A 27316-nucleotide genomic window follows, 5' to 3' on the forward strand; every position below is an offset into this window, starting at 1 on the left:
GTCCTGTTCCATCTTTATTGTCGTCTGCTTTGCAATTGCACTTCACGGTTTGGGCGGCGCGTCGACGGATGAGCGGACACGCTGCGATTGGTCGCAGAGACGTTCCACGTCGCAACAGAGCCAAACAAACAGCAGCAGTGTGAAGTGTAAAACGGGGCAGACTGCAGCCGGAGCGTCGTGTCCGAGTCGTCATCACCTGAGCTCAAGGGAGGTGGGACACGTCAGATGAGCGATTAATGAGAAATCCACTTTGAATGACAGAGAGTGAGGAGAAAGTGTTGTTGTGGTGGTGCATATCGGATGCTTTAGAGGGTGACCGGCTGCAGAGGCAGACTGAGGCTGATCATGGGTCAGCCCTGCTGCTCATCCGTCTGACTTGGAACAACAACAACGACGACGACGACGACGCGGTCTGCACCTGCGCCACGTCCCGGCATGGGCTCCAGACTGAGCAGACAGAACAGCTTGAACAATGAGAATTTCTCCCAAAAACGACGCAGGCTTGCCGATGTCGCGACCCAGGGCGACAATCGGAGCGGGCGGGCGGGCGGGGATCTCCTGTTCGCCCTGATGCTGAAGACAGACAAGCTGCCCGGGATGCTGCGTCGGAGCAACCACAGCCCCTACGTGAGACGGGTGGCGTGGATCAGGGAGATCCAGAAGCTGCTTCGCGATCGCAGGATGGAGCAGGCAACCGACGTGCTCAGGTTACTGCGGAAGGTGAGGAGGGGGCGCACATGGCGGACTTGCTGAGAGATATCTCGTGTCCTTTCTTGGGCCTGTTGTTTATGTTACTGATGCAATCCAAATGCAACAGATGGCCACCAGATATGACGGTGGCCGAGCAGACTGCTGTGTCATGCTTTGGCCTATCAGAGAGTTGTGTTTGCAAACAGCTATGTAATGACCCTATCATTATTTCGTTATTACCATACAACATGGGTATTTTTTGGAGGGTGCTCAAGGAACACCCAAAGTCAATCCCATCACCCCTAAAATTTCTAAGATTATTTGTTTTCATTTTTACTGATTAAACTGTGTGCTTTAAACAAGCTTGTAAAGTGTACAGCCACACAGTAAATTGCCCATAGGGGTGAATGTGAGTGTGATAGGTTGTTTACCTCACCCAGGACAAGGGCTATAGAAATTAGATGGATGGATGTTTGTATATGATTTTGTAATTTGGTCTTCTGCGAGGAACCAAATTTCTGATTTGAGATGATAAAATGTGAAACCCTACAATATGAGACCAGCTTGACCTGTGCCACAAGCTTCGGCGTAATGCGAGATGATCACACCTCATCCTCTGATGATGCAACGTGCGCACACAACAATAAACCGATGGCTTTATTGTGAACGAAAGTAGGCCACTGACTAGAGTGTGCTACAGACACAACATGGTCAGAGGAGCAGACACAGCATGTGACTCAACACAGCAGTCACTTTCACTCTCAGTCAAATGTGCAGTGTTGATTTTAAAAAGGAAAACGTGCACTCTTAATGAAGACATGCATATTGGTCCTCGACCACACTCATTTCTTCAAATGAGGACACGGTTTTGCCACACCATCATCCCTCCCCTGTCCTCTCTTTTTGTGTCTTGGTTTCTTCCACTTTACAGAGTAGAGTTCCACTCTTTCGACATGCCCATTAGAGCGGACTTCAGCACTACACGCTCTCCGTAATGGCCTGCGCACTTTGTAAAGAAGGTCACTGACAAGGAAATTCGGAGCTGCCTCTGCTCTTTTATAATGTTGTCCGCACTGATGTAGTGATGTGAAATCATTGTAATTGTTGGTGACTTACAATTGCAAATCCTTGATCAAACTTCAAAAAACCAAATCTACCAACCTTGATTTGGATCAGTATGCAAAAATTAATGATTCAGGCATTTACTATATTTCCATGTTTTAATTTATTCCCCCCCCCCCCCCCCCCCCCCCCCCCCCCGATTTAGTTTTGGTGCCTTTTATAGTGCCCAGTTCAAGTTCTATATTCTAGTTTGCAGCAGGATTCTCATCACTGACCCAATGTTACCACAGCCACTGATGCCCATTACTTACTGAGAAAATATAAAAAGGAATGAAAATAAGTCTTGCCATGTTCACCCAAATGGATTGAAAATGTCAAAAAGTTCTCACTCCTTTAACCAGTTCTCCACCAAATGTACAAGTAATAGACTTTGTGTGTAATCCCTCAAAGTAACAAACGCACGAACATATAGCGTAATTTCTCATATATAATGCACATTTTTTCCCAGAAACTTGTCAAAAGTCAGTAGTGTGCCCTACACATAGGTATAGGGGAAAATGGAAAAAAATCCATTTTATAAATGTAAGTCGGCATCTAGAGGTTATGAGAAAGGTGTACACTTTCATTCTAATATGCCACAGCCACCTAGTGGTTATGAAAAAGTTGTAGCTTACACTTGAGTTCCAATAGGGGTACGTATGACTGCATATATGTGCAGTTGTGCTCATAGTTATGTTTTGTTTAATGATAATGCTTGAACATTTAATTTAAATCCCATTAAAATAAAATTAAATGTGTTTCACCTGGCCTGGCATGTTTTCTTTAAAGAACTGTACACATCTTACAAATTCTTCCTGGGTAATCAAACATATGAGCATAACTGTGTGTTTTCTCATTTACTAAATAAAAGTAGGGCTGTGAACTTTCTAAATAAGAGCAAGTAAATAAAAAGAATAAAAAGTATTACGTGTTCAATTAAAGTGCTTCACTAATTAAAAAAACTAACAAAATACAGATAATACTTCATCTTTTGATCATATGGGTAGAAGTAAAATCATGCATTGTAAAAATGCATTATGCATAGGTAGAAGGGATTTCCAGAATTTTGAGGTCAACTTTGGAGGTGTGTATTATACATGGGTGCACATTATACACGAGAAATTACGGTACCTTTTTTGGCAATGGTAACTTGACGACACTGTTTTTGTCAACATGCCGTGGCATCTTCAAGCACCATTAAAAATATTAACCGTCGTTTTCATTTTTTTTTCTTAAACAGAATGACTTGTGAATGTTCAGTGAGTTACGTACTGTATGTGTCTGTTTGCTTTACCCAATATTAACACCAAAAAGCTTTACTAGCATCAAGAGATGCAATTGTAGTGTTTTATGAAAATGGGAGTTTCTAGATTTATATGGGAAATTAAATTCTGGTTTTTCTTTTCACCCCCAATTCTACTTTTTTTCCACTTGAAATTTGCACTTGCATTATGGGTTTTGAACATGTTTGTGATGATGTCCTGTAAACAGAAATAATCATTGTGTGGCTCAAGACACCTCCAACTGTAAATGCCCATAATGTTACTCCATAGTCGTATGACTAAATTTCGTATTTATGTCAAATGAGACCAGACTAATAAAGGACTGTTCTGCATATACCGAGCTATTGTTTCAGTATTTTCAGAAGCAAAGCAGCTTATTGTAAGTTAATTTGCTTCCACGCAGTCTCTCCTTTCCGTCTTTTAGCTGTCTGTTAGTTAGACTGAAGTCTTGACACTGTAAACAGCAAAAAGGCCTTAATGGATCCAAGGAGATAGGCTTGTCTCTACACTCTGGGCTCTGCTTCCGCCAGTTTATCCTGTATAAGCTAGCAGCCGGACGCAGCGAATAGGCAGAAGAGGAGACGGCCAGACGCCAGTAGGTGCTCTGGCAGGATAACCATTGGTGCAGTGCATGAGACGGATCCACCACTAAAGCAAGCTGATTTCATCATGACAAGAAATATGCTATAAATATACTATTTTGACAAAAGTATTCGCTCACTTGCCTTGACTGACATTAATTGACTGGCATCACATTCACTCACATCCTGTGCACCTACTGGGGGCTAACCTCTAGTGATGCCCTTATTTTTAGCCATGACTCTATTGATTATTATTTATATTTGTCTAACAAATTGGCTGTAATTGGTGGTTAATAGCTCCAGATAGGAAAATATCCCATCATTGCTGCCAGAGGTTACATTACACCTTTTTTTCTTCTTCCTTTGGCTGGCCTATTTGGCTGGCAATCATCTGGGATTCCAGCCATATAGTTCAGCTATCTGAGATATGTTTTAGATCTCAAATGACTCAGATTAAACTTCAAATTGAATGCAGTTTTTGATGCAATAGCTGCGTTTTATCTGCACTTGCACTTCGGATGAAAAACATTGTTAATAATACGCGACACATCCATGGTAGTACCTTTCAAGTTTTTCAAACAAACTGAACATTGCTGACATCGGCTAAAGTGTTTGAAAATATAAATTTTTATTGAGATGTGTTTGCATTATGTTTTGTAACATCTATCCAGCATCTATAAGAATCTGCAACATATAAATGTACAGCATATGTAGACTGTAAAGCAATGTGTTTATTTGTTCTTAATAGAACACAAATGAGTTTTTGTGCATATTTAGCGTCACGAATGCAAATCTGTCATTTCACAGTCCTCACTCCTCAGTGTTTTGAGTAATGCTTTAAACTGACTTATCTATTTCCACTGAAGACTGGGTCGTAATACACTGCGAGTATTTCATATATTTAGACACTGTTTCCGCAAAGCTTATGATGTAATCAAAGCATCAATTACATGTTATTGAAAGCAATAAGTTAGACTAATGATCGATAAATGTACCCTACTTTTATTTGTGTGAATCAGCCTTAGTTGATTAAGCAAAATTAGAGCTTTTATTGTCTGTCATAGGTCAAGAATATGGTAATAATTTTGCGTTTTAGTCAGTTGGTGTAGTAAATGAGTGGCTCTTTATTGATGTTGTACTTAATAGCAGATCTGTATTCAAATCAAGTGCATGGTAGAATCTATGGCTGTTCAAAAATCATAATTGTTGACATTGGACTGCGACCCACAGCCAAAAGACAGCATTTTTCCATTTTCTGTACCGCTTATTCTCACTAGGGTTGCGGGCGTGCTGGAGCCTATCCCAGCTATCTTCGGGCGAGAGGCGGGGTACACCCTTAACCGGTCGCCCACCAATCGCAGGGCACATAGAAACAACCAACCATTTGCGCTCACATTAGCACCTACGGGCAATTTAAAGTCTCCAATTAACCCGCAAACTTCACACCGTGCCGCCCAAAAGACAGCATTCTGTATTGTAATTCATGTAAACCCTCCTTCTTTTCAAACTCGCCTAGTTTTGTTTGTTTACTGTTGCCATTGTTAAAAGGAGAGCCATTAATGTGGAGCTGGCAGCCTCCCACTCAAACTGTCTATTGCAATCAATGCCTATTGTTCTGTGGACAAAACAAACGTGCGTGTGCAAGGCGTGTATCTGCGTCTCCAAGGCTTGCTTCTGATTAAAGTTGCATGGGCCGCCCAACTGCTTGTCATTGTAGTTTGCCTCATTAGGTGGACTTGTTGACGAGGGCACTTGCACAGCTGTATCACATACTGACTGTTGCCTTCCTCAGTACAATTTTGAAATCCTACTTCCAATGAGTTTTTGAAGGCGTTTTTAGACCCCACTCAATGACCACAACACAAAGTACACCTCATGCACAAGCTAAGATTCAATACAAATGTATGCTATATGAAGAATTTTGCTATTAAAAAGATAAGACGCCTCTTTATTCATTTCATGTGTGTAATTAATGTAACTGTAGCTTTCCGATGAGTGTTAATAATCTTACAAAATTCTCATTGGCTGTGTGTTTTACCACTTTACAAAACCTTTTTGACTGTGATTTTCCATTCATTGTTTCCTTTTAGGATCTGGGACTGGAAGGTACCTCGCTCAATGACATCTTATACAAGAACGCTGCCTTCCTCAATCTGGTGGATCCAATTTCACACGAGCTGCTGCTGAGCTTGGCCCGAGAGATGCAGAATCCTAAGAAGGTCAACTCTTTTTTTTTTTTTTTTTTTTTTTTTGTCCTGTAAAGCAATTCACCCAATGCCAAATCCTGTTATAATTCAAGAGCTTCCATATGGTCCCATAATGGTTTCCAATTGTTAAGACTTCGACAGACAGATAAATACAGTGAAAGAGATCTGACCTAGGAAGAAATGACTGTCCAGTGCTCCATGAAGTGCACAACGTACCAGGAAATCCTTTTATTCTAATTGCTTCTGATTGGCTCATGTTCCAATATGGAGTGGTGGTGGTTTTCTGATTATCTGACCTCCGAGATGGAGCACAAAAATAGAATTGCCAGTCGATGCACATCATCTCTTTATAAAAGGGGGCGTAAGAGAAGCACATGGGCTTATAGGCAAGGTGAAGACACTTTATTCTGACTTCGTTTTTCCCTGCTAGTAATTGTATTTATCAACCAACTTTGAGGTCATGATTTAGTTGTAGATGCCATTGCTGCTATACTAGATCTAATTTTACTAGATCCTAGATCTAATTTTGCCCGTAACGTCTGAAACCTAACGATTTTTGAATTGATTCAATATACCAATTGTTTTTTCTTTAGATTAGAATTTTATTACATGGTTAAACTAGCATCTGCGATTGGCTAGCGACCGGTTCCTGCCCGTAGATAAATGGGATAGGATCCAGCATGCCGCGACCCTAGTGAGGATAAGTGCTAACGAAAATAGATGGATGGATGGATGGTTAAACTAGCATGACAAATTGTTCCAAAAAAGGTGCAGGCATGCATAAATCGGTCATCCGCAACAATCCCACTCCATGTCATCTGCGTGTATGGATTAACAAATGTATTATCAGGGATATAAAAATAATAATGATAATAATAATAATAAAATTGCAACAGAGAACCGTGTTAAAACAAACCGATCAAGGTTCGTGTTATGCTCAACCTTGCTCAATGCAACAGCAAGGACCGGTATTACAAAGACAGAGACACCCAAGTTTCCAAGGTGTAGTCTTTGAATTTATGCTGTTCGGTAATTATCAGATGACAGCCTTGATTCTTCTGCTTGGGACCGAGCCACCTATGCCATTCAGCATGCAACATGATATTTGGACTGGACAACTACGAAGAAAATAAAGTATCTCAAAGGCGCTTCATCAGGCCATTTGATCATACGCAACTTTTGCAACCATCCTCGTTGAGAGAAAGGTGTACAACAATACTGAAGATTCCTTTCACTTAGTCATTCTTCTGGGTTATTTAACAGCTTATTGATTTAGCTTCTACATGTTATCATATCCTGACCGAATGGTCCGGCCTGTGCTGTGACTGCAAAGTAATCGTGAACAAAAAAAAATGTTCGCTGATTTGTCTATTGGTGAGTAAAAAAGTGAAGTGTTCGTGCTGGAGATTCGGTGTATCGGCTAAATAGAAACTGCATTATGTTTGCAACAACAACTTATTTTTGCAAGATGTCTTCTGCTTTGGTCCGCAGGATTCAGACACCATAAAGTCGTCAGATAAAATTTGCAGACAGCTGATCTACCACCTGACCCCACATTCGAAGTGGCTGAGGCAGAGCATGTCCAGACGGAAATCCCAGGCGTGGTAAGCCCTTTTGTCCAGACATCCACTAATAATAACAGTCATAAATCTGCAGCCCATTACAACGCAGAGCAGGGCACGGCTCCATGTCGTGCTGTCAAGATTCCCATCTCTGTAGCTGACATTGAATTAGGACACAGCTGGCCACGGGCCAACCTGATGGGAACGCCATGGTAACCACAGCTGTCAATCATCTTTGCTTTTAAGTGCTTGAGTGCATGCATTGCTTGTCCATTGCCACTGGCTTTTCCCTCTCTCTGTCGCACTCTCTCGACCTTTCTTCAAAAAGTGGCAACGCATTTTCCTTCTGTCCGAAACCTTTGACTTCAAGAGTGCCACACTTTCAATTGCAAATGATGAATACAAAATAGCTAAGCTTTCTTTGTGCATGTGTGGATCAGGTACCTGACTCATGACAAAGCTAATGCTAGCTACTATAAAGAATATATTCATTTTCTGAATATGTAAGTTTTTTTGTGCTGCGAAACTGAGACATTTTGGAGCCGGTAGACATAAAAAAAGACTTCACTGTTGAGCTTTACTCCATTTATTCAGCTCAGAACACCAGCGTGTCTTCAGCAGTCAGCCGCATTTATAAATTTATAAACTGTTGATTTATTCTGACTGTACTGAAAAAAAGAATAACAAAGCTGTCACACATTAACTTTTTTTTTTTTTTAATTCAAATTGTTGACATTTTTTTGTTTTTAATTTAAATGTATTTTTCTTACTTTATTTTCATTTAAATTTACAGCTTGGCACCAAACTGAAATATTTCATTTGTTACCAAAGGATTTCATTTAACTGAATGTGATTCAGACTTGATCAAGGAAATGCAGTCAACTCTCTATCCGTAGTACTATTTCGAAAAGAGTTGAAAATTTGAAAAACTGCTAGTTTGGTTTGTCTAAATCCCAGGGCCAGATCCGGCCAGTCACATCATTTTCTGTGGCGCGCGAAAGCAAATCATGTGCGGCAACCACTGGGGTCCTTTTCCACCTCACAACAATAACAAGACTTTAGGTGGCCACTTCAGCCGTTCATTCATCAGATCTCTTCAGACTGGATTGCCATCTCATGTCTATGAAAATGTTGCCTGCAGTGTAAAAATACATTTCCTACACCCTAACTGTATGGATACAGTGGAACGCTTAATAATTGAACCTAAATCTTGCTCCCACGATCACGTCAAAACATTCATGCATTGCACTGTATTGTGGTGTTGCTCTGTGAAGATTCAAAAATGTGTGTGTGCTCAAAATTATCTTTGTGACACAGTTATCTTTGTGCAGATTCATCTGAAAGGAGGATAAAAAAAATGGCTTTAAAAGAGAGTGACATCCATTTTTCATGCGTTCTGAGCTCAAAAGAAAGACATTGTGGAACAAAAAGATGAGTTGCCCATTCACACATGCAGGAAAACGAACATGAGGACTTGTGTGCCTGTGGTGAAGGGCTGACAGTTGAAAGTAGGAAGTGGAAGAGCTTACGATATAATAAACGGATGGCCTACAATGCTGTGTACTACATTATGTGCTTAAAAACATACTGAACTTTTGTTGAACTGACTTAACGACATAATTTTATAGCTTTTTTTCTTCCACACTGGCCTTTGCTTGCTTTGAACGTGAGTGAGTCCCACGGCGCACATTTGCCAAAGCCCTCCCTTGTCATTGTGATCATATATCACTGTAAAGCATCAGGAGTGACAGGTGTTGCAGCTGTGGGCATATAAGTGATCCATAAAGGTTCCTGCCATTGTTATCATTCAACAAGCTGAGCCAGTAACAGTTCAAAAGTAACACACCGTTGACACATTGAGAGGAATGGAAGTCGCCATTTCTCAATATAAAATGGCGTATGAAACAACCATTTAGAATATATATATATATTTCTTTGCTGCCAACAGCAGTCCAGTGGTTGGGGACCCTAGCTGAATGATTGTTTACGCATTAGGTCTCAGTACCTATGTCCATATACGTGTGGTATATTTTATCTTCCATTAGCTGTGTTTTAGTGGCACGGTGGACAACTGGTTAGAGCGTCTGCCTCACAGTTCTGCGGACCGGGGTTCAATCCCCGGCCCCGCTTGTGTGGAATTTGCATGTTCTCCCCGTGCCTGCGTGGGTTTTCTCCGGGCACTCCGGTTTCCTCCCACATCCCCAAAACATGCATGCTAGGTTAATTGAAGACTCAAAATTGCCCGTAGGTGGGAATGTGAGTGCGAATGGTTGTTTGTTTATGTGTGCCCTGCGATTGGCTGGCATCCAGTTCAGGGTGTACCCCGTCTCCTGCCCGATGATAGCTGGGATAGGCTCCAGCACTCCCGCGACCCTTGTGAGGAGAAGCGCCTCAGAAAATGGATGGATAGCTGTGTTTTACATCTCTGTGTTACAAAGATCTCTGCACTCTTGGCTGGCGCGGATGTTTTGGCTCGTCTGTTTAGTCAGTGGCCATGCTGCAGTCTTAGTCAGGCCTTTGCCCCAAGCCTATCCATTTACTCCCTCTGTTACACAACACAGGAAACACAACATGAAGCCAGTCTCCATGTTTCCAGCTCAGTGGCCCAACTATCACCTCATTTAGTTTGTGCTTTTTAAAATTGGATAGGCCTTTACTTTAATCGTGTTTTTTTTCTGTTCCTTTCACTTTACAGTCTCAAGACAACCCTCCAGAAGAAGCTGTCCAATGACACTGTGGACTTGTCAGGCATTCCTCTGTCCACCCGGGATGTCCGTCAAGTGGCCTTCTACCTCCAGAACAACAGAGACAGTGTGGTGGCTGTGGATATCAGCTTTACAGAGCTCCAAGATGAAAACCTGATGCTGCTTCTTCCTCTTCTCGCCTCACTACCCAAACTCAACAACCTTGCCCTCAACGGGAACCGTCTCACCCTGACTGTACTCAAAGACCTGACTGAGATGCTGAAAGACCCCAAGAAGTTCGCCAGCCTGGCCTGGATAGACCTTGGCAACAATGTTGATATCTTTACCATGCCTCAGCCGCTGTTGGTAGCTTTACGCCGGCGCTGTAGCCTGAAGAGCAGTCTACCCACCATCTACGAGTACACAGAGGGTCAACCCTACTGCTACCACCTGGAGACTTCTATCGAGGAACCCAGCCACTATGAAGAAGAAGAGGAAGGGGAAGATCCAGAGGACGACATAGAGGGCATGGGTAACAAATTTGAGCTGGAGCCATGGGGCTTAGGTGAGAAGCAGCTCTCCAAAGACTTCACCCTTCACTACTGTGAGAGGTGATCAGGAGTTTCCCTCGCTGGCTCGAATGTTATCGATCTGTTAACTTCCTTAGCTTGACCACCCTCAATCCCTCCAGCCCAATTCACCCTTTGAGGCACGAGGGAAACCGCATTGTGAAACTCTCAGCCAGACACCAAGTAATAACAAGACGTCTCAGAATGAACCTGCACTAGTTGACAGTGGAGCAAAGGGTCAGGTGGCGGACTTACTGTGTTGGTGGATGGTGCTCTTGGGAACAAGAACCGTAGGACTGGATTCATTGGAGAAATGGCTCTCTCTTGCCCTCTCACTCCCCTTTACCATATAACTGTCTGACTGTGGCAGCAAAGAAGCCAATCCCACAGAGATTTCGGTCAGCTGTTTGGCTGGAGGAGCAGCATTTCGGCAGTATTTCAAGTGGAAGGCGAGTCAGTTTGGAGGCAGTGGGTCCCCCCACCGAGTTCTCGACCAGGACTGAGACGATCTCCGGCAGGCAGAGCCTCTCTCCACATGATGTGTTCTCTGTTAATCTCTCAACAAAAGCTATGACACAAGTTCAACAGACTACGCAGCCGACGACCTGTCACGTGACGCTGGCAAAACTGCTAGGTCAAGACTTTTTTTGCCCCCTTTCCTAATGTCTACTTGTGAATACCCATGCTGCCCTTGTGTGTACGTACGTAAATGAGGAGACAAAACATGGCTCTGTTGTGTTACCACTCATTGTTTTTTGCACTTTTGGTGAGCAAAGCAATCTTAGAAGACAACAGGTAGGACTAAACAATGGTAGCTGTGACTATTTGTTTATAGACTTGCTTAAATACGTCACTTTCTCTAATGTAGTCATTACCAGTGTTTCAATAGAACCAACTTTTAATCTGGGTTTAAGAATTTAAAAAAAAAAAAAAAAAAGCCCAAACAGCTGCTGTTGTCTGTTGTTCATTTCTTTCTTTTGGTCATTGTCATCATTTGTAGTCATTTACGTGTATTACTAAACTTCTTTATTGGCTCTATTTCTGTTTTTGGAATGCCATGACTGTTATTTCATGATTAGACTGACTTTCAGGGTCATGTCCTTTGCAGTAGCACATAATGGTCAGACAGACCAAAACATTGCAATGCAATTCAATGCACCTTTCTGTGTGTGTTTCTCCATGTAGCATAGTCTCTGTCAGTAATTGACATATTAACACTGCAGAAGTTGTCATCTTTACAAAGCTGATCCAAATGGCTCATGATTGTTAGAAAGTTACACAAAAAAAATGCTGCTCCATCACAATATACACTAAATATCTAAATGTTTCATGTTTGTCGCGCTGAAATGTCTGGTTATTGTTGTAATTATTTGTGTTTTGGTGTCTTGTCCAATTCTGTGACTATATGACTCCCAATTCATCAAATTAGCAATGTGACAAGTGGGTACCATCTTTGTGGAATTTTCTAAAATACACTTCAAACACCTCTAAAATCCTCCATAACAAATAAATTGCCAAAAAAAAAAAAAAAAAGATTACTAAAGTACATCATCTTTCTACTGCCCAGACTGCTCTTCTTACGAATAATGAACATTATTTTAAGTGGAGATTTTAGGGCAAGTGACGCTATTCGAAACGTCAACAGTAATTGTGACGCGTCGACTCGGAAAACCCCTCGGAATTCTGGCGCGCACAAGCTTATTTGTGGATATTTTTAACTGAAACTTGTCAGCCAATCGGAGAAGGGGTTCCCGAGTAGCAGACGAAATAAAAAGACATGCTGAGAAATAATGAAGTTACACAGTTTTACTCTAATTTGAAAGCATTTTAGACCAGATTTTCTCGAGGCAATATCAGACAAAATCTTTCGAAATTCTTGGTACATTGTACTCAAGTTGAAGTGGCCATTCCAACCAGACCCAGCATCTTGACGGACTGTCAATTTTGGAAGCTTTTGTCACGTTGCTAATCACACTGAGCACAGTGGCCTCATGTATACTGACACAATTAGAGTGAAAACAAAGTGGATGTAGCAAAGAGTCATTAGCAGATAATGTAATTTGTGATTACATTGAGAGCAGTCACCTTTTATGTTGAATGTTTAGTCTGGGTGAGGACACCGTCCAATTGGTTTGGTGCGTCTTGTTTCGTGTCTGCAACAACTCTTCCTTGCTGTTGTTTATATTTTCCAAAGCCAAACTACCAATAAAAGAATCGATTCAGACTGAGTAAGTGATGTCTGGTCCTTTTTCCGGTTTCATCCCAGAGGATTCACGTATGAAGATTTTGAAAAGGGGCCAGTTATTATTGAGGACTGCTGCTCTGGATAGGTTGGCCAGAACTAAACATGTTTCCGAGCCAGTGGCTTTCCTGTTGGCTGTCCATATTTGCCACTGGGAAAAGCAAGTTTGTCATCAGATGAGGTCCTCCAATTGATCCTCCTAGGCCAGATGGGATGGGGTGGGGTGGGGTGGGGGAGGTGGGGGGAGCTTAGCCTCCAGGAGATGCATAGGATGTGAGTGAATGTAGCGTGCAAGCACAACATTTCACAAACAGCTAACGAAGACTCAAATTGCTTTTTAATGTTTTTGGACAGATTCTAAAACGATACAATACAGAGTAAAAGTTCAAAGTCACTGTTAAGAGCTGTAGTTATTTCAGTCTGTTTTTAATACAGTACACCAACACAGGAAGTATGTTTACAGCATTAACCACAAAAAAAGAAAAGCTATGTAACACATTGTTACCGTGTATGAAAAGCTGTATGCAAAAAAAGTCACTGTGCTGGCACAGAGTCAGCCAAGCAAAAAATTCCAGAGAATAATTTCTCTTGGACGAGTTAATAATGTAATCAAAATCAAATTAACTGCTGCTATAACCAGCTACTTGGTGGGTAGAAGCATCGTTGAATGCTGTCTGTTTTTCAGGCTGGCAAATCTGTCGATCACTCTGTTGTGACTCGGATGCTGAAGTGTGTCTTCATCGATTAACATTAGTGTAAGACTGAATCCTTCCCCTTCAAGATACATTGATATGGAACGGGAGAATGACAGGCGGATGGGTGCAGCGCGGATCGGTGCAGCGCCTGCAGTGATGCGGACTTTGTATCGGTCCGTTGTGGTAAAGAAGGAGCTAAGCCGAAAGGCTAAGCTTTCAATTTACCGATCAATCTACGTTCCTACCCTCACCTATGGTCACGAGCTGTGTATGCGGGAACAAGATCCCGGATACAAGCGGCCGAAATGAGTTTTCTCCGGAGGGTGTCCGGGCTCTCCCTTAGAGATAGGGTGAGAAGCTCGGTCATCCAGGAGGAGCTCAGAGTAGAACCGCTGCTCCTCCACATCGAGAGGAGCCAGATGATTTGGATGCCTCCCGGACGCCTCCCTGGTGAGGTGTTCCGGGCACGACCCAGGACACGCCGGAGAGACTATGTCTCTCGGCTGGCCTGGGAACGCCTCAGGATCCCCCCGGAAAAGCTGGATGAAGTGGCTGGGGAGAGGGAAGCCTGGGCATCCCTGGTAGAGTTACCCGACCCGACCTCGGATAAGCGGTAGAAAATGGATGGATGGACTTAACTGTATTGTAATATATAATGTAACTGTAGATGAAATAGCCGACGCTTGCAGTCATTGTCGCTAAACGTGTGGGAACAATGAACATTATATATATATATTTCTGGGGACCGGGGTTCATATCCCGGCCCCGCCTGTGTGGAGTTTGCATGTTCTCTCCGTGCCTGCGTGGGTTTTCTCCGGGCACTCCGGTTTCCTCCCACATCCCAAAAACATGCACGGTAGGTTAATTGGAAACTCTAAATTGCTCGTAGGTATGAATGTGAGCGCGAATGATTGTTTGTTTCTATGTGCCCTGCGATTGGCTGGCGACCAGTTCATGTTGTACCCCGCCTCTCGCCCGAAGATAGCTGGGATGGACTCCAGCAGCCCGCGACCCTAGTGAGGATAAGCTGTAAAGAAAATTGATCGATGGATGGATATTTTTTCTTCTTTTTTTTTTCTTTGATGGCATGGGACCTTTAAGATACAAGTACTATATATTCTGAATTGGTTTTGATTTTTGTCTTACACACAAAAAGGTTCCATTCAACATTAGCTGTTGCATTAATTTGGCTCCACAAATATAGGTGTTCTCATGTTCCCTGATGCATAGCATCAGTAACCAGCTGCTTTACCAAGTTTCCTTGCATCAGACACTGCAGTGATACATCCATCCTCCTTCTCTACAGCATTGACCACATTGAAAAACTTCTTGGCAGGTTTGTGAGTGTGTCCCAGAGCTTTCAGATCCTCGATTACATCCTGCAAGACAATGCAAAGAGATTGAGACGGGATACAGCATGCGTGGCCGAAATCATGCATTCAGTTCATTACCTTGTCAAAGTTGGCTTCAAACTTCAGTGCATTTTGATAATCGACAAAAACAACTGGAGTGGCAATTGCCTCCTTAAGGTTTTTTCCAAACCAAAGGTGGTTCATGATTGCCTGGAAGGAAAACAGAATTATGCGCGTGCCAGATGATGCACTTGTGAGCAGCGAGCATGCTATGACAACAGTGAGGGTAGAAATTCTTTGCACTGGACACGCACCGACGCCATTCCAGTGGTGATCATACTGCTACCAGTTGATCCAATCACCAGGACCTTTGACTTAGACTTGAGCACAGTAGGAGACATGGATGAAGGAGGCTGCTCCCCTGCAAAGACAGCAAAAGCCTTGACAGTCACTATTCAGTCATCAATGTGAAAATATATGAATAGTTACAAATGCAATCAGCAAGGCTCTTTTGAATCTTCTGAATCGCAGCTACTCAACTGAGCATCTGTGTAGAAGGATATTTATAGCCTCTGTCAAACGGCAAAAGGCAAAGGATATCAATGGAGGGAAACTTGACAGCAGATGTTTTTGCCGTAACCACAGCAATGCAGCAATAGTTAATGTTTTTGTCTTCTATGTGTCAGGCTGAGGGAATACCTCTATATCATCAGGAAGAAGACCCATATTTGTCAGAATTGACAAAACATCATCTTCCCACTTGAACAAAGGTTAGCTTGAATATAACATTGCCATATCATTTCGGTCCGATTATGTTGGTGTGCCAAAATAATTACAGCCAATCACTCCAACCTTTCTGGACACACAACCACAAAAAGCCCTCATTTTGCCAATGTATTTATTTGTAATCAGTCATTATTCCAACTGGTCTGGAAGGTGGTTGAACTCCTATTTATTCTTATTTAAAATTATGCTTTCCCCCCCCCCCATAGGAAATAATGGATTTTGAAATAAGCAGCTCCGGGGGACAATCTTTAACTATCATTACAACTTTATTACCTTTTAGGCAATGTTTTAACGTAAAAAAACAAGTTAACTGATATTACCAGTAAAAACAATACAATGTATACTCAACTTTAACTTTGATGAAGAGTGATGGACACGGTGCGGAACATGAAGAGGGAGATTTCTGTACTCTCCAGAGTAAATTCTGACATTGTATTTCTCTTTTAATCATATTTGTTTGGCCTAGCCATTTAAACAGTTAAGTAAATTCAATTTCCGATTCGCAGCTCATTGTCCCATTTTTCTCTTCACGTGGACTTACAATGCAGTTCTAAATGCCCAATTCCAATTTACGTAGTGCACATATCAGACTTTAGACCATAGAGAGCATCCTGACCAACCGCATCACTGTGTGGTACGGAGCCTGCACCGCATCCTGCCGCAAGACTCTCCACCACATAGTGAGGGCAGCTGAGAAGATCATCGGAACCTCTCTTCCCTCCCTGCAGGACATTTACAGCACCCGCCTCACCCGCAAAGCCCTCCGCATAGCGGGGGATGCCACCCATCCATCCCACAGCCTCTTCAGTCTGCCACCATCAGGGAGGAGACCGCGGAGTCTGCGGGCCAGGACTAGCCGACTCGAAGACCGTTTTATTCATCAGGCAGTCAGGAATCTGAACTCTCTGGCCGCTCTGCCCCTCTACCTCTTCTGTCCTCTGAACTCTGACGCCCCGCAAACATGCAGATGCACACTCACACACACACACACACGCACACACTCACACCAGACACAGGGTCGCACCAGCCACTTTAGCAGGATTGGGGTTTTGTCATCTAATTTATAAATGTCTTATTTGCCTTGGTTCTCTGATCTTGACTATGTTGCACACGTCACCTGACCTTTGATATTTGCACATTCAATTCATACTTTTTATACTGTCTATACTATTGTTTATTTAACTTTTATATTGATGTTATTATGTTATTTCTCTCCTCTGTATGTGTTACGCATATTGACGAATTGACAATAAAAGTACCTTCTAACCTAGTAACTTTAGATCAGTACACACTACGGCCCGGGGGCCATTTGCAGCCCACCGTCAGCTTTTTTAACAGCCTGCGGCATACACAATAATCAACAATTGACACTGTCCGTGTCATTTGCCTGCATTGTACTACTTGACTATTGTAATGGTCTTTTGACTGGACTCCCCCAAAAGAGCATTAAACGGCGGCAGCTCATTCAGAATGCTGCAGCTCGGGTTCTGACCAGAACAAAGAGGTCAGAGCACATTACTCTAGTTCTAAAGTCTCTACACTGGCTCCCAGTGTGCTATACAATTGACTTTAAAGTACTGCTACTGGTCTATAAATCACTATGTGGTTTAGGTTCTGAATACATAAAAGAAATGTTAATGGAATCTAAACCCAGTAGGACTCTGACATCTACAGACTCAGGTCAGATAGTGAAGCACAGACTCCAAAGTGAACATGGTGAAGCAGCATTCACCTGTTATGCTGCACACAAATGGAATAGGCTGCCATCAGAATTGAAGTCATCCCCGAGTGTCAATGTGTTTAAGTCCAGGCTAAAAACTATTTTTTTCCCCTCATGCTTATGATTGAGCATTTCAGAGTTTTTTTTCCCCATTTCTTAAATGATTCCTGTTTGGTTTTTTTAAGATGTCTCAATTGTTTGTAGAGTGCTTTGTTTTAAAATGTCTTTTTCCGCTGTTTGTTTTAATATGCTTTTAACCATGTAAAGTACATTGAGTTACCTTGTGTTTGAAATATGCTAAATAAATACATTTGCCTTGCCTTGCCTTACCTCACTGACTTACTTCCTGCACTGGGTAGGTGCAGGAAGGCAGAATAAGAGAAGAAATTTGTTCTTATTCCTCAGATCCTTGTTTTTCATCATTCACTAAGACACGCTTTGGAATTGGATTTATCTGCCCCACTTTCTGCTATGTGTCAAGGTCGGCTTAGTACAGTTTGCGGCTGTTTCGGTTCTGAACAGTCCTAGCTTGAATGGCGCCTTGAATGTATTCAATTATACTGTTACTTAGTATCAACAAGTAATACCCCAAAATAGAAAACTTTCAACATGTAAATTGTGTACAGAAAAGCAAACTCCCAAGTATTGTATTGACTATGCGTGCATATACAGCTTATCCTTTTCAGGCGGACTACACCCTGGAGTGGTCGCCAGTCATTCACAAGTCACCTATGAAGACAAACAACCATTCACACTCACATTGACACCATCACTGAGTGGAAACTAAACACACAGTCCTCACTGCTGGTTAACTGAGGAATAGTAATTTACACATTACATCGATCCAGTTGGGCCTACCTGCGAATAAGCTATCAACTCTTCCACAGAAGTCACACAGATGACTGTTGAGGATAACTCCGGTGCTTGGAGATAAGACTCTGGAGCCAAATCTGTGAGGAAAATGAAGTAACGTGTCACGTGTAGAATGGAGACACAACACGTGAAACCCCCTTGGTAATACTGACATGTGGTTGATGCTGCTTGTGACAGACACAGCAGATCCGTCCTGGGCCAGCACCGAGACATGTGTGGTGCCCATACTGTCCAGATATGGTGTCATATTGTAATACTGCGGCTCATGTGACATTTCATCGCTGATTAAACTGCGGATGTGATCGGCGAAGCTGTCCTCTGTGAATTTCTTTGTCAACTGTAAATCAGACAGAACATTGTGCATGTGTCACAAGAACCTAACTTGAAAAGGTGAAGCTTGAAGCTGTCTGTGTTCTTTTATCTGCCCCAGCCCTCCACTCTTCATTCCAGAGAACTAAAGCAGAGTGATTAAGTGACATTGAACACTGTCATATTTCTTACAGAGTTGTTTTTTTTTAATTAATTGAGTGTTTGTCTGACTTTGTTTTCCTGTTGGTTTTATGTCTGTCAGTAGTTTGCCATGCAGTAGCCAGCAGCAAATATTCCACCTGTCATGTATTGATGTTTTATGTATTGTGTCCCACCTAGTTCGGGACAAAGAGTCAGCTGTAGACTGTGGCTTGTTGTGATGTACTAGGCAACCATTGAAAAAAAAACTTATTAATCTTTCATACTTAGATACTTATTTTTCTGTGTCGCAAATTAGTTCATTTCCTTATCCTTTTCAATCAAAACAACAACAAAATAACGAACAAAAATAAAATGTCATTTCTATTTTGAGATACATTAAAATAAATAGTTGAACAAAACTGAGAGGGGGATTTGATTCATTTGATCTGTCATCTTTTCGTTTGCTTTGAAAAATAGTTTCTTCACTTCAGTCATGCATTCTTTTATTATTTCTGCATCTGAGAATGGCTCCTTTGCTTAGTCCAAATCCACGCCGCTCATGCAAATACTTCACCCCATTCTTCTTTGAATTGCCGATTTATACTGGAACATATATACTGGTACATACTTGGAACACGCCATCTCTCTATAACGTTACAGGTGGAAAAGTGTCAACTATAGGCGCACTGCTCCAAAGATTAAAGTGAGAGGTAACCCTAACCCTAAACCTGATCGTTGATACAGAGCACTGTGCTAGGTGTAATTTGAAAAGGTCTCAACAGTTTGGCCAGGTGGGCCAGATGTGGCTCAGGAGCCGCCTATTGAGACCCACTGATCTAGAAACTAACAAAAGATGTCATTTAACAGTGCATAATGTTTACTCGCCATCTTTAGTTACATCCCTTATAATAACTCTTCAGCACGGTGGGAGTATATCAATAACTTACTGTATCACTTCATCCTGTTCACTGCCAATGCGTTTGCTAACACAGAATACCAAAAAAAGTAGCTAGTGACAGATCCTTTTCAGGTAAAAATGAATGCACTCACATGCAGGGTGTATAGTGGACCGAGGTCAGATGCTTTTATATCAAATGCGAACAGTGCTAGAGTTTGTTTGGAACCATACAATGACCACCTTTTGCAGAAGGTCTCGGACCACTTCATTTGGACGAGTTTGCTTGCTGTGGTCACATAGCCAACTGAACCACACCGAGGAAAGGAATGAACTAATTCAATGAAACAGCGCCTTGAGATACTACATTCGTGGTAAATTGGCACATCATAGGCATAACATTACAGCTGGTATTATTATTATGTTTATGGATTATGGATGGAGGGATGATTATTATTATTATTATTATCATTAGTAGCAGTAGTAGAAGTATCATCATTATCATTATCATTTTGTCAATTTAACTGTGACCCAATCAAATCTGACTATTAAAGACTACTTTGATAGTATGAAAAATTCAAGATACAAACTTACTTCTGAACTGAACTCCAATTTCTTTAATCCGTTAGCAAACTTGAGAGCTTCAACATAGCGATGATAAAACAATGCTTTTTGTTCACCTTTCAGGGATGCTGGATTCAGGTCATATCCTATATTTAAAAACAAAACAAAAAAAGAGAGAGAGAGAGAAAATAAAATGTATCCTTATACATCTATTCAGTTCAATTTCAACTGTCATGGTGCATAAAGCCTTAGACTAACATGCATATGTTGCACAGTGTGACTGTGTCAGCATGTGATTTTAAACTAAGCTGCAGATGTGGCCTGCGTGCTGAAGCAACCTTTCATGATGTTGAGGACGAGGCTAAGGATGTAGCCACCCCCAGGGGGTGGTGCGGTGTACATCTGATATTCTCCCAGTGGAATGCTCCATGCATCGCTCACAGTTGCTGTGTAAGATGCCAAGTCCTGCAATGTCAGTGACCCTCCTGAGCAAAAAAAACATGGGAACAAATGGTTGAACAAATGGAGCTCCATATAAACAAGACTTCCCTAATGGATTATAAACATGTTTTCTCTACTGAACCTGATCAATTTGAAGTAGTAGTTACATCATTCACCACTAGATAAGAGATATTGCTTAGTAGTGCTTCCATCGGGTGTTCTCCATTCGGAATATCGTCAAGAATAGAAAGCAGTTTTAATGGTCAACAAATTTACCTCTGTAGCTCGTTTGCTTAGAGCCGTCAGCCATAATTGTTTTGTGGTGCTAATGAGGCATACAAAACAAACAGAGGCGCTTTTTCCTTGGGGAGGAGGCTTTGTCGTGCATTTAACAGGAAGAGCACGCTGGCATTTTATATATTTAGTAAGATGCCAGATAATGCTTAGTTTAGCTTAGCTTATTGTAGGCATACAACAGAACCTAACTGGGAGGGTTAGGGTTTCATGCAAACAAAGTGTAACCTAAACGTAAGATGACAGTTAAAGTGCAAACAAACTCATTTTAGTATTTTGTTTCGAAATACATTAAATATGTTTGAAGTGCTGGCTGCATTTTCAAAGACTGAGAACAATATAGTCCTGAATTGTTGGTAGGTACTGATATGGCTTAAAACTATTGTTCACCTTCTAAATTTTCCTAATTTTATGGGCGGGGCTAAAAACTAGTCTTGTGATGTCACGGGGCCGGGGAGAATACCCCACTATATAAACACCAAGTGCCCTTATTCCATGCAGTGGCCATTCGGCAGAATTTCCACTTCCTTGTTCATGAATACCTTCACCCACTTCTACCAGTATAGTGTGCAATTGACCATGAAACTATGCTCACAACTCAAAAAAAATAATCTTCCCTAAAGTGTGATGTGTTTTGTGTTATTTGGGCAACATGTCTTGCTTCTCTGCAGCCCTTGACAGCATGTGATATTGATGTCGTTGGAAAGGAGCTGTGGGAGGAAGGTAAGTGAATTTGAATGACAGGAGAGGCGGGATCTTTAGAGCACTCAGCCACACGCCCACGTGTGAGACCTGCGAGATGGCCCTTATTTTTCAGGATTTTGAAACCTGATTTCACATACTTAGCAATTTTTTATTCATTCATTCCTGGTCCAGGTTGTTAACAGGACTCTTCTGTGTGATGTGTCAAAAATAAAATAAAAATTCTGCTATTTGGTTGGACTTTAATTAAGACACACATTCAATGCAAACACAAAGCACCATCAAAAAGGTATCATATTTTTGTGTATTGCTGAACTACTGTAGGAGCAGTTGCAGTTGCAGCAGACACACTTCAAGTTCATGGAAGTTCCTTTGCTCGTTTTTTCTCCTCTAACTCAAGTAATGGGTCAACAGTATGCATTTGCCCAATGCACTTTGTTTGAGGAACAGAAAACAGATTTCAAATAAACAACAAATCATGTTTTAATCCTAAGCATTCGCGACCGGCACTACACTACACAGTTTCATAATATAATTATCATCACTGTCATGCTCACTTTCATGCACAATCAAAGCTACTATATAGCAGGAAGTTAATGAGAAATAACGGGCGCAGACATGTTTGAGGAGGTGCGTGACGAGTGACAAGGCGAGAAACTATTTTGGGCTAAATGGCGCTTTTGAACTCTTCAAATATATTTGCTCATTTTTAATGACATCATTGTGTCTGGCATACATACTAAATGGTTGGAGAACAGATCATGATTGAATTCATCTGACAATACCTGCCTCCTGTATGTCTCGGATTAAATCCTCTGCTATTTTTCCAGTGTAGAAAGCATCTGCTCCGAAATTTGCAATCGTCTCCAATGTGTCGGCGAGTGTCTCAAATTTCACAATATCTCCCGTTTGCAGCAGGTTTCCATTTTTATCAGAGAACAGCTCACTAGAGAAAAAAAATATATAAGAATGGTTTTCGTCACACGGGCATCATGCAGACAGACACGGTATGAATGATGAACCCTTACTAGGTACAGCTACAGAACCTAAATGAAAGGGACAAAGCACTAGAATACCCTGCATTCTGACACTGCTTTACCTTTTGGGAAACTGGAGTAGTAACATTAGCAATATTACCTAGCTCAGTGGTAAACATGTACTGTATTTCAAATAGAGCTTGTCTCGGCTAAAGCTAAGCATCAATGTAAAGGCAAAAACGATGGAAGATTTTCTACTGGCTCACATCTGATTGTCAAATGTTGGTGTGTCGGGGGGTGTTTCCTACCGCAGTGACTGAGACTCATTGTTATCACTGTAAGGCAGGTATTGACCAAGGATTTGTGGAATAGGAAACCCCTGTCTGGCCAGCCGGATGCTTGGCTGAAAGAGGGTTGCCCATGGCAACTTGCCATAATGTCTGTGTGCTTGTTCATAACCACGGAGTTCTCCTGGGACTCCAATCCACAAGCTACCTGGATGGGGAGGGACTGAGATAGAGTGCATACAACAATCAGCGGACAACATGGCACTATAGGAACAGTTCTCAGTATGTTGCAGTATATTGCTACGCCACTACAAACTAAAACCACCAAAATGAACATACAGTAAATATATTATTAAATCCATACATCTCTGAAATCGCAACTGCCTTATTACCTTTGCAAAGGCAGAATATTTCATACAACTCTTGTATTGGATGTCATTATATTGTGAAAGTGCTGATGTTGCTCTGGCTGGTCGGAAATGTTCCGCATCAAATTTCTGAAAGGATTTTAATTACGTGGTTCCAGGTGCAGCCTGGTGCAGCACACAAATTTGTGGTGAAAATATTCTGTAAAATTCACCACAGACTGGTCAAAATAACCTGTAGTACTTGTAGTTTGCAGTATGGATTTGAATATATATATATTTTGTGACACCAGTCCTGGAACTTCATCTGACACATGTACAGTACAATAAGGGCTGACAAAAAAAAAAAAAAAAAAAACTGTAGTGACTAGATCCTTAACTACAATACAATGGCAAATCCACTTTCAACAATTCACGAGCAAAATTTTATATTTACAAATGATAAGTCATGGTAATAAATCAAATAATATTTTTTTTTTTAAAACACAGTACTTCCATTAAGATATTGAAATGCTATGGGCTGCCTACATAAGAATCAAGAAAGTAAAACTGTGTCTGTACAGTTGATGAAAGTCTCGGACAAACATGAGTGTGTACCTGTCATGAAGCGAGGGGGATTGGGACACGACTTCAACGTGTCTGCGTTATACTTCCCAGGGACACGCTCTCTGGAGTTGATGATTTGTACTTTGCCTTGCATGGGAAAGAGAAGACAAGGGTTGGTTGTTTTTTTTTTTAGCTCTCTCGGTTCTCATTAAGGCCCAAGGATGCGTGAGTGAATGTGACTCATGGCACCGGTGCTGTCCGTCACTGTGAATATGGATCCACCCCCAAGGCCCAAACTCTGAGGGTTCAGGAGAGAAGTGCAGAGCAGGGCAGCAATAGCGCCATCTACCGCTGAACCCCCTTTTTCAAGCATGTCCCTGAAAGATAACAATCACACCGCACCTGAATGTATTGACTTGATTTTCAAATGATATTTTTTAGGTTGTATATTTTATGTCAGTAATGGGCTGAGAGCTTGACAAATCTTCCTTTCCATTCAGCTTGTCCCTTTAGGGGTCGCCACAGCCTCACATCGTTTTCCATGTACAATAAATCTCACCCTTGACAAATACCCTGAATAAAAATTTTTTCTTTTTTAAAACTAGACGGGACGGGATGAATTTCAAAGAAAATTCAAAATGAAATAAAAACTAACTCTAATGGAAAAACCACAACTATTGTAACCCTGGTTCGAATTAGTCAGGAAATGTTGTAACTTGAGGTAAATATGTAAAGCTTTTGAGAATTTGTCAAATTTGAAGAATGGGAATGGGTCACACGATGGCTTAAATGAGCTGGATATGTTAAAGTTGGAACGGTTTGAATCGGTTGAAATGTCAAAGTAGGAGGGAATAATGTGTCAAATTTGTCCTAATATGGGAATTTGGGTGTGGAAAATATGGAATTTTTTTCTGTGTGGGGAAATTTTAGAATGTATTTTCCACATTCTAAAATTTCCCCATATAGTCGTAAAGGTTTGAATCAGCGGAGAAATGGAGAACTTTGGGGGGGTAAAAAGGTGGAAAAATTAGGTGAAAATTGTGATATTTTTGATGTGTGGGAATTTTACGAATGTGAAAACTATTTAGTAGCTGGGATGGTCTGAATGGATCGAGAAATGTTGGAGGCAGGAATAATGTAGAATATGTCCTAAATGGGACCTTTGTTGGTAAAAGTGGAAAATATTGAAATTGCCAATTGCCTTACCTGGTTAAATAAAGCATTCAATAAATGTCACATTTAGTTGTGTCTGTGTGACCCAGTCTTTACACCCATTATCAAACTAAAACAGAAATTCCTCTTACCGTGCAATTTGTGAACATGTCCCAGTGTCTGCAGCCACTGCTGCGTGAGAGAAGGAATCTTGTGGACACTTGCGCCTCCCAAGTTGACTGACGCACACGGACACAACAATGACGCAGAACAGCAGCATCAGCGCGCAACATGCATACAGTCGCCCTTTTGACCTGGCCATGGCTGCTTCGCCTCTCGCCAATCATTCAGGTTTCTTCTGAAACTTGACTTACCTATTTAGAAAGACAGTATTTGAACTGTCCGAATGTGTGTGTGATCGGGTAAGAGTGGAGGGAGGGCAATAAATCTCCAGAAAGTGGGCTGAACTGGGAAGTCAGGTTCCACCTCTGCCTGGAGCGCAAGAGGTAATTAAAGTCTGCTGAATTCCACCCAAAAGTTGAAAGTTATCTCAGATCTCATAAAAAGATTAAAAAAAAAAAAAAAAAAAAAAAAGCATTGGATAAGCTGCACAAATCAAACAAATCATATGATGGGTTATTACTGCTTGGGGAAAAAAAAGAAATATATTTAAAAAGATGTTGGTGCCTAAATTGTCCTCCAAATCTGGAACGTTTGCATATTTCTCAAAAACATGTACGTTAGATTGAGTGAACTCTCTAAAGCACATGTGTCAAACTCAGGGTCTGGGGGCCCGATCTGGCCCGCCACACCATATTTTTGGGCACACGAGAGCAAACAAAAGTATGTTCTTCATGTTTCTTGTGAAATGGATGAGTTCTTTTGATTATGGCAAAAACATTTTGAACAAAAATGATAATTTTCTTAACTTTTTTTTTTTTACAGAAATTTCAAGGACTTTTTTTTTTAAATTGTCAAACTTGTGGCCCGGGGGTCCAGACCCAGCCCGCCACATCATTTTATGTGGCCCGCGAAAGCAAATCATGTACGTCGACTTCGTCTCTTGCTAAAATGCCTAAATTGCAGATTGTCTTCACTTTTAATAACATTAAGATATCACAAGCATTTCTTTGTTACCTATCCCCCTTTTCAAACAAATAGAAAAATAGCTTTTTTTTTTTTTTTTACTGGCTTCTAATTTCAAAATTACTTATTCCTCAATTTGATTTAAGTCTAGTTCACCGTCATAATGGCCCTTTGAGGGGAACCATAACTACAATGTGAAACCTCGTTACTGTTGATTTCCGATTTAAAATGGCGGTAGTGACCCCGCCAGAAGATGGACAACCAAGGAAGACCTCCCGCTTCTTTTCCCAAACAAAACATAGTGGGGGACAAAAATGTCAAGGAGACCACCGAAGCATCTTAAAGCTCTGCATTTGCATATTCTGAATGAATATAAGGTTTCCCTTTGCTGCTTTATTGATCCCTTTGAGTCAAGCGTGTGTGCCAATGAAAAACAAACATTAGTTTGACCTTTTCCTAAATAAGTGTTTAGGGCCTGACCGGAATTTATGAAGGTCACAAACTATTTATGTCAGATTTTGAGATACCCCTATAATTGTTACAGCCGTGGATCTGAAGACAACCCCTAAAGTGGCTTAAAAAGAAAATGTGTGGTGCGGAATATTATGTGGTCCAAAATATATGATTACCTCGAAATAATTACAGGATTACTCAAATAGATAGCATTGTCATTGCTTCAGGCAGAACTAAATTGCACCAAAGCTCCATCAGTATGTCAATTTACTTTGTTATTCATTTTACAGTCACTCACATACCAGAGTAAAACACACATAATTACACAACAAGAAACATCTTGACTGGCCTCTGATTGGAATCAATTCCTGTTTTGTGATGTCCTGCTGATAGAAGCCCAAAAATTACCAAGCGAAGCAATTAACTGGCGCCATTCTTGGCTTTGTGTGGCCCTGAGATTTGCGTGCGTATGGCGAAATTCTTCAGGGTCGATTAACTTCCGTTGGACACGACCAAGATTACGTCTAACTGCGCGGTTCCAAAGGCATCATGGGTAGTGTAGTTTACAACAGCTGTTTTGTCTGTTGCGAAGCCTCACTTTCAAAATAAAAGATTTCCGGAAAGGGAACGTCCCATTTCACAGACATTCTTAGAAATCCCACGCCCTTTCTCTGCAAGACACGCCCCGCTTCAACATGATTGGCTCCTGCGTCGCGGGAAGGGTAGGCTACGCAGATATAACGAGATGTCTAGCCCGGA

General features: G+C 41.5%; 2 protein-coding genes across 4 annotated transcripts; one reads left to right on the forward strand and one right to left on the reverse strand.

Moving 5' to 3' along the window:
- Nucleotides 1-74: 74 nt before the first annotated feature.
- Nucleotides 75-12905, forward strand: lrrc75ba (leucine rich repeat containing 75Ba). Its single transcript, XM_061766442.1, has 4 exons — nt 75-720; nt 5746-5874; nt 7354-7466; nt 10120-12905. Exons 1-4 carry the CDS (start codon nt 436-438, stop codon nt 10721-10723), a joined length of 1131 nt encoding a protein of 376 aa, XP_061622426.1. The 5' UTR covers nt 75-435; the 3' UTR covers nt 10724-12905.
- A 334-nt stretch (nt 12906-13239) lies between these two features.
- Nucleotides 13240-27085, reverse strand: ggt5a (gamma-glutamyltransferase 5a). Of its 3 annotated transcripts, none has more exons than XM_061766445.1 (13): nt 26907-27085; nt 25171-25392; nt 24116-24243; nt 23918-24013; nt 22977-23178; nt 22477-22637; nt 20593-20739; nt 20285-20400; nt 18498-18682; nt 18331-18422; nt 15281-15387; nt 15066-15176; nt 13240-14993 (listed from the first exon to the last, which is right to left on the reverse strand). In XM_061766445.1, the coding sequence occupies exons 2-13, from the start codon at nt 25338-25340 to the stop codon at nt 14847-14849; spliced, it is 1662 nt and encodes a 553-aa protein (XP_061622429.1). In that variant the 5' UTR covers nt 25341-25392; nt 26907-27085; the 3' UTR covers nt 13240-14846. The 3 variants fall into 3 exon arrangements, with proteins under 3 accessions (XP_061622429.1, XP_061622430.1, XP_061622427.1); XM_061766446.1 differs by having other exon boundaries at nt 25171-25257; nt 25393-27083; XM_061766443.1 differs by having other exon boundaries at nt 25171-27085.
- Between the last annotated feature and the right edge of the window lie 231 nt (nt 27086-27316).

The sequence above is a fragment of the Phyllopteryx taeniolatus genome, chromosome 3 (assembly GCF_024500385.1).
Source record: "Phyllopteryx taeniolatus isolate TA_2022b chromosome 3, UOR_Ptae_1.2, whole genome shotgun sequence".
Taxonomy (NCBI): domain Eukaryota; kingdom Metazoa; phylum Chordata; class Actinopteri; order Syngnathiformes; family Syngnathidae; genus Phyllopteryx; species Phyllopteryx taeniolatus.

What these genes read in the sequence shown, in the direction of transcription:
- lrrc75ba (XM_061766442.1), top strand. Translation starts at nt 436, where the DNA reads ATGGGCTCCAGACTGAGCAGACAGAACAGCTTGAACAATGAGAATTTC. An exon ending in AGATGCAGAATCCTAAGAAG is followed by an intron (nt 5,875 to 7,353) that starts GTCAACTCTTTT and finishes TTTGGTCCGCAG; the next exon opens with GATTCAGACACCATAAAGTC. An exon ending in AGACGGAAATCCCAGGCGTG is followed by an intron (nt 7,467 to 10,119) that starts GTAAGCCCTTTT and finishes TTCACTTTACAG; the next exon opens with TCTCAAGACAACCCTCCAGA.
- ggt5a (XM_061766445.1), bottom strand. Translation starts at nt 25,340, where the DNA reads ATGGCCAGGTCAAAAGGGCGACTGTATGCATGTTGCGCGCTGATGCTG. An exon ending in CCGAGACATACAGGAGGCAG is followed by an intron (nt 20,740 to 22,476) that starts GTATTGTCAGAT and finishes TTTTTTGCTCAG; the next exon opens with GAGGGTCACTGACATTGCAG. An exon ending in AGTTGATAGCTTATTCGCAG is followed by an intron (nt 15,388 to 18,330) that starts GTAGGCCCAACT and finishes CTGTCTTTGCAG; the next exon opens with GGGAGCAGCCTCCTTCATCC.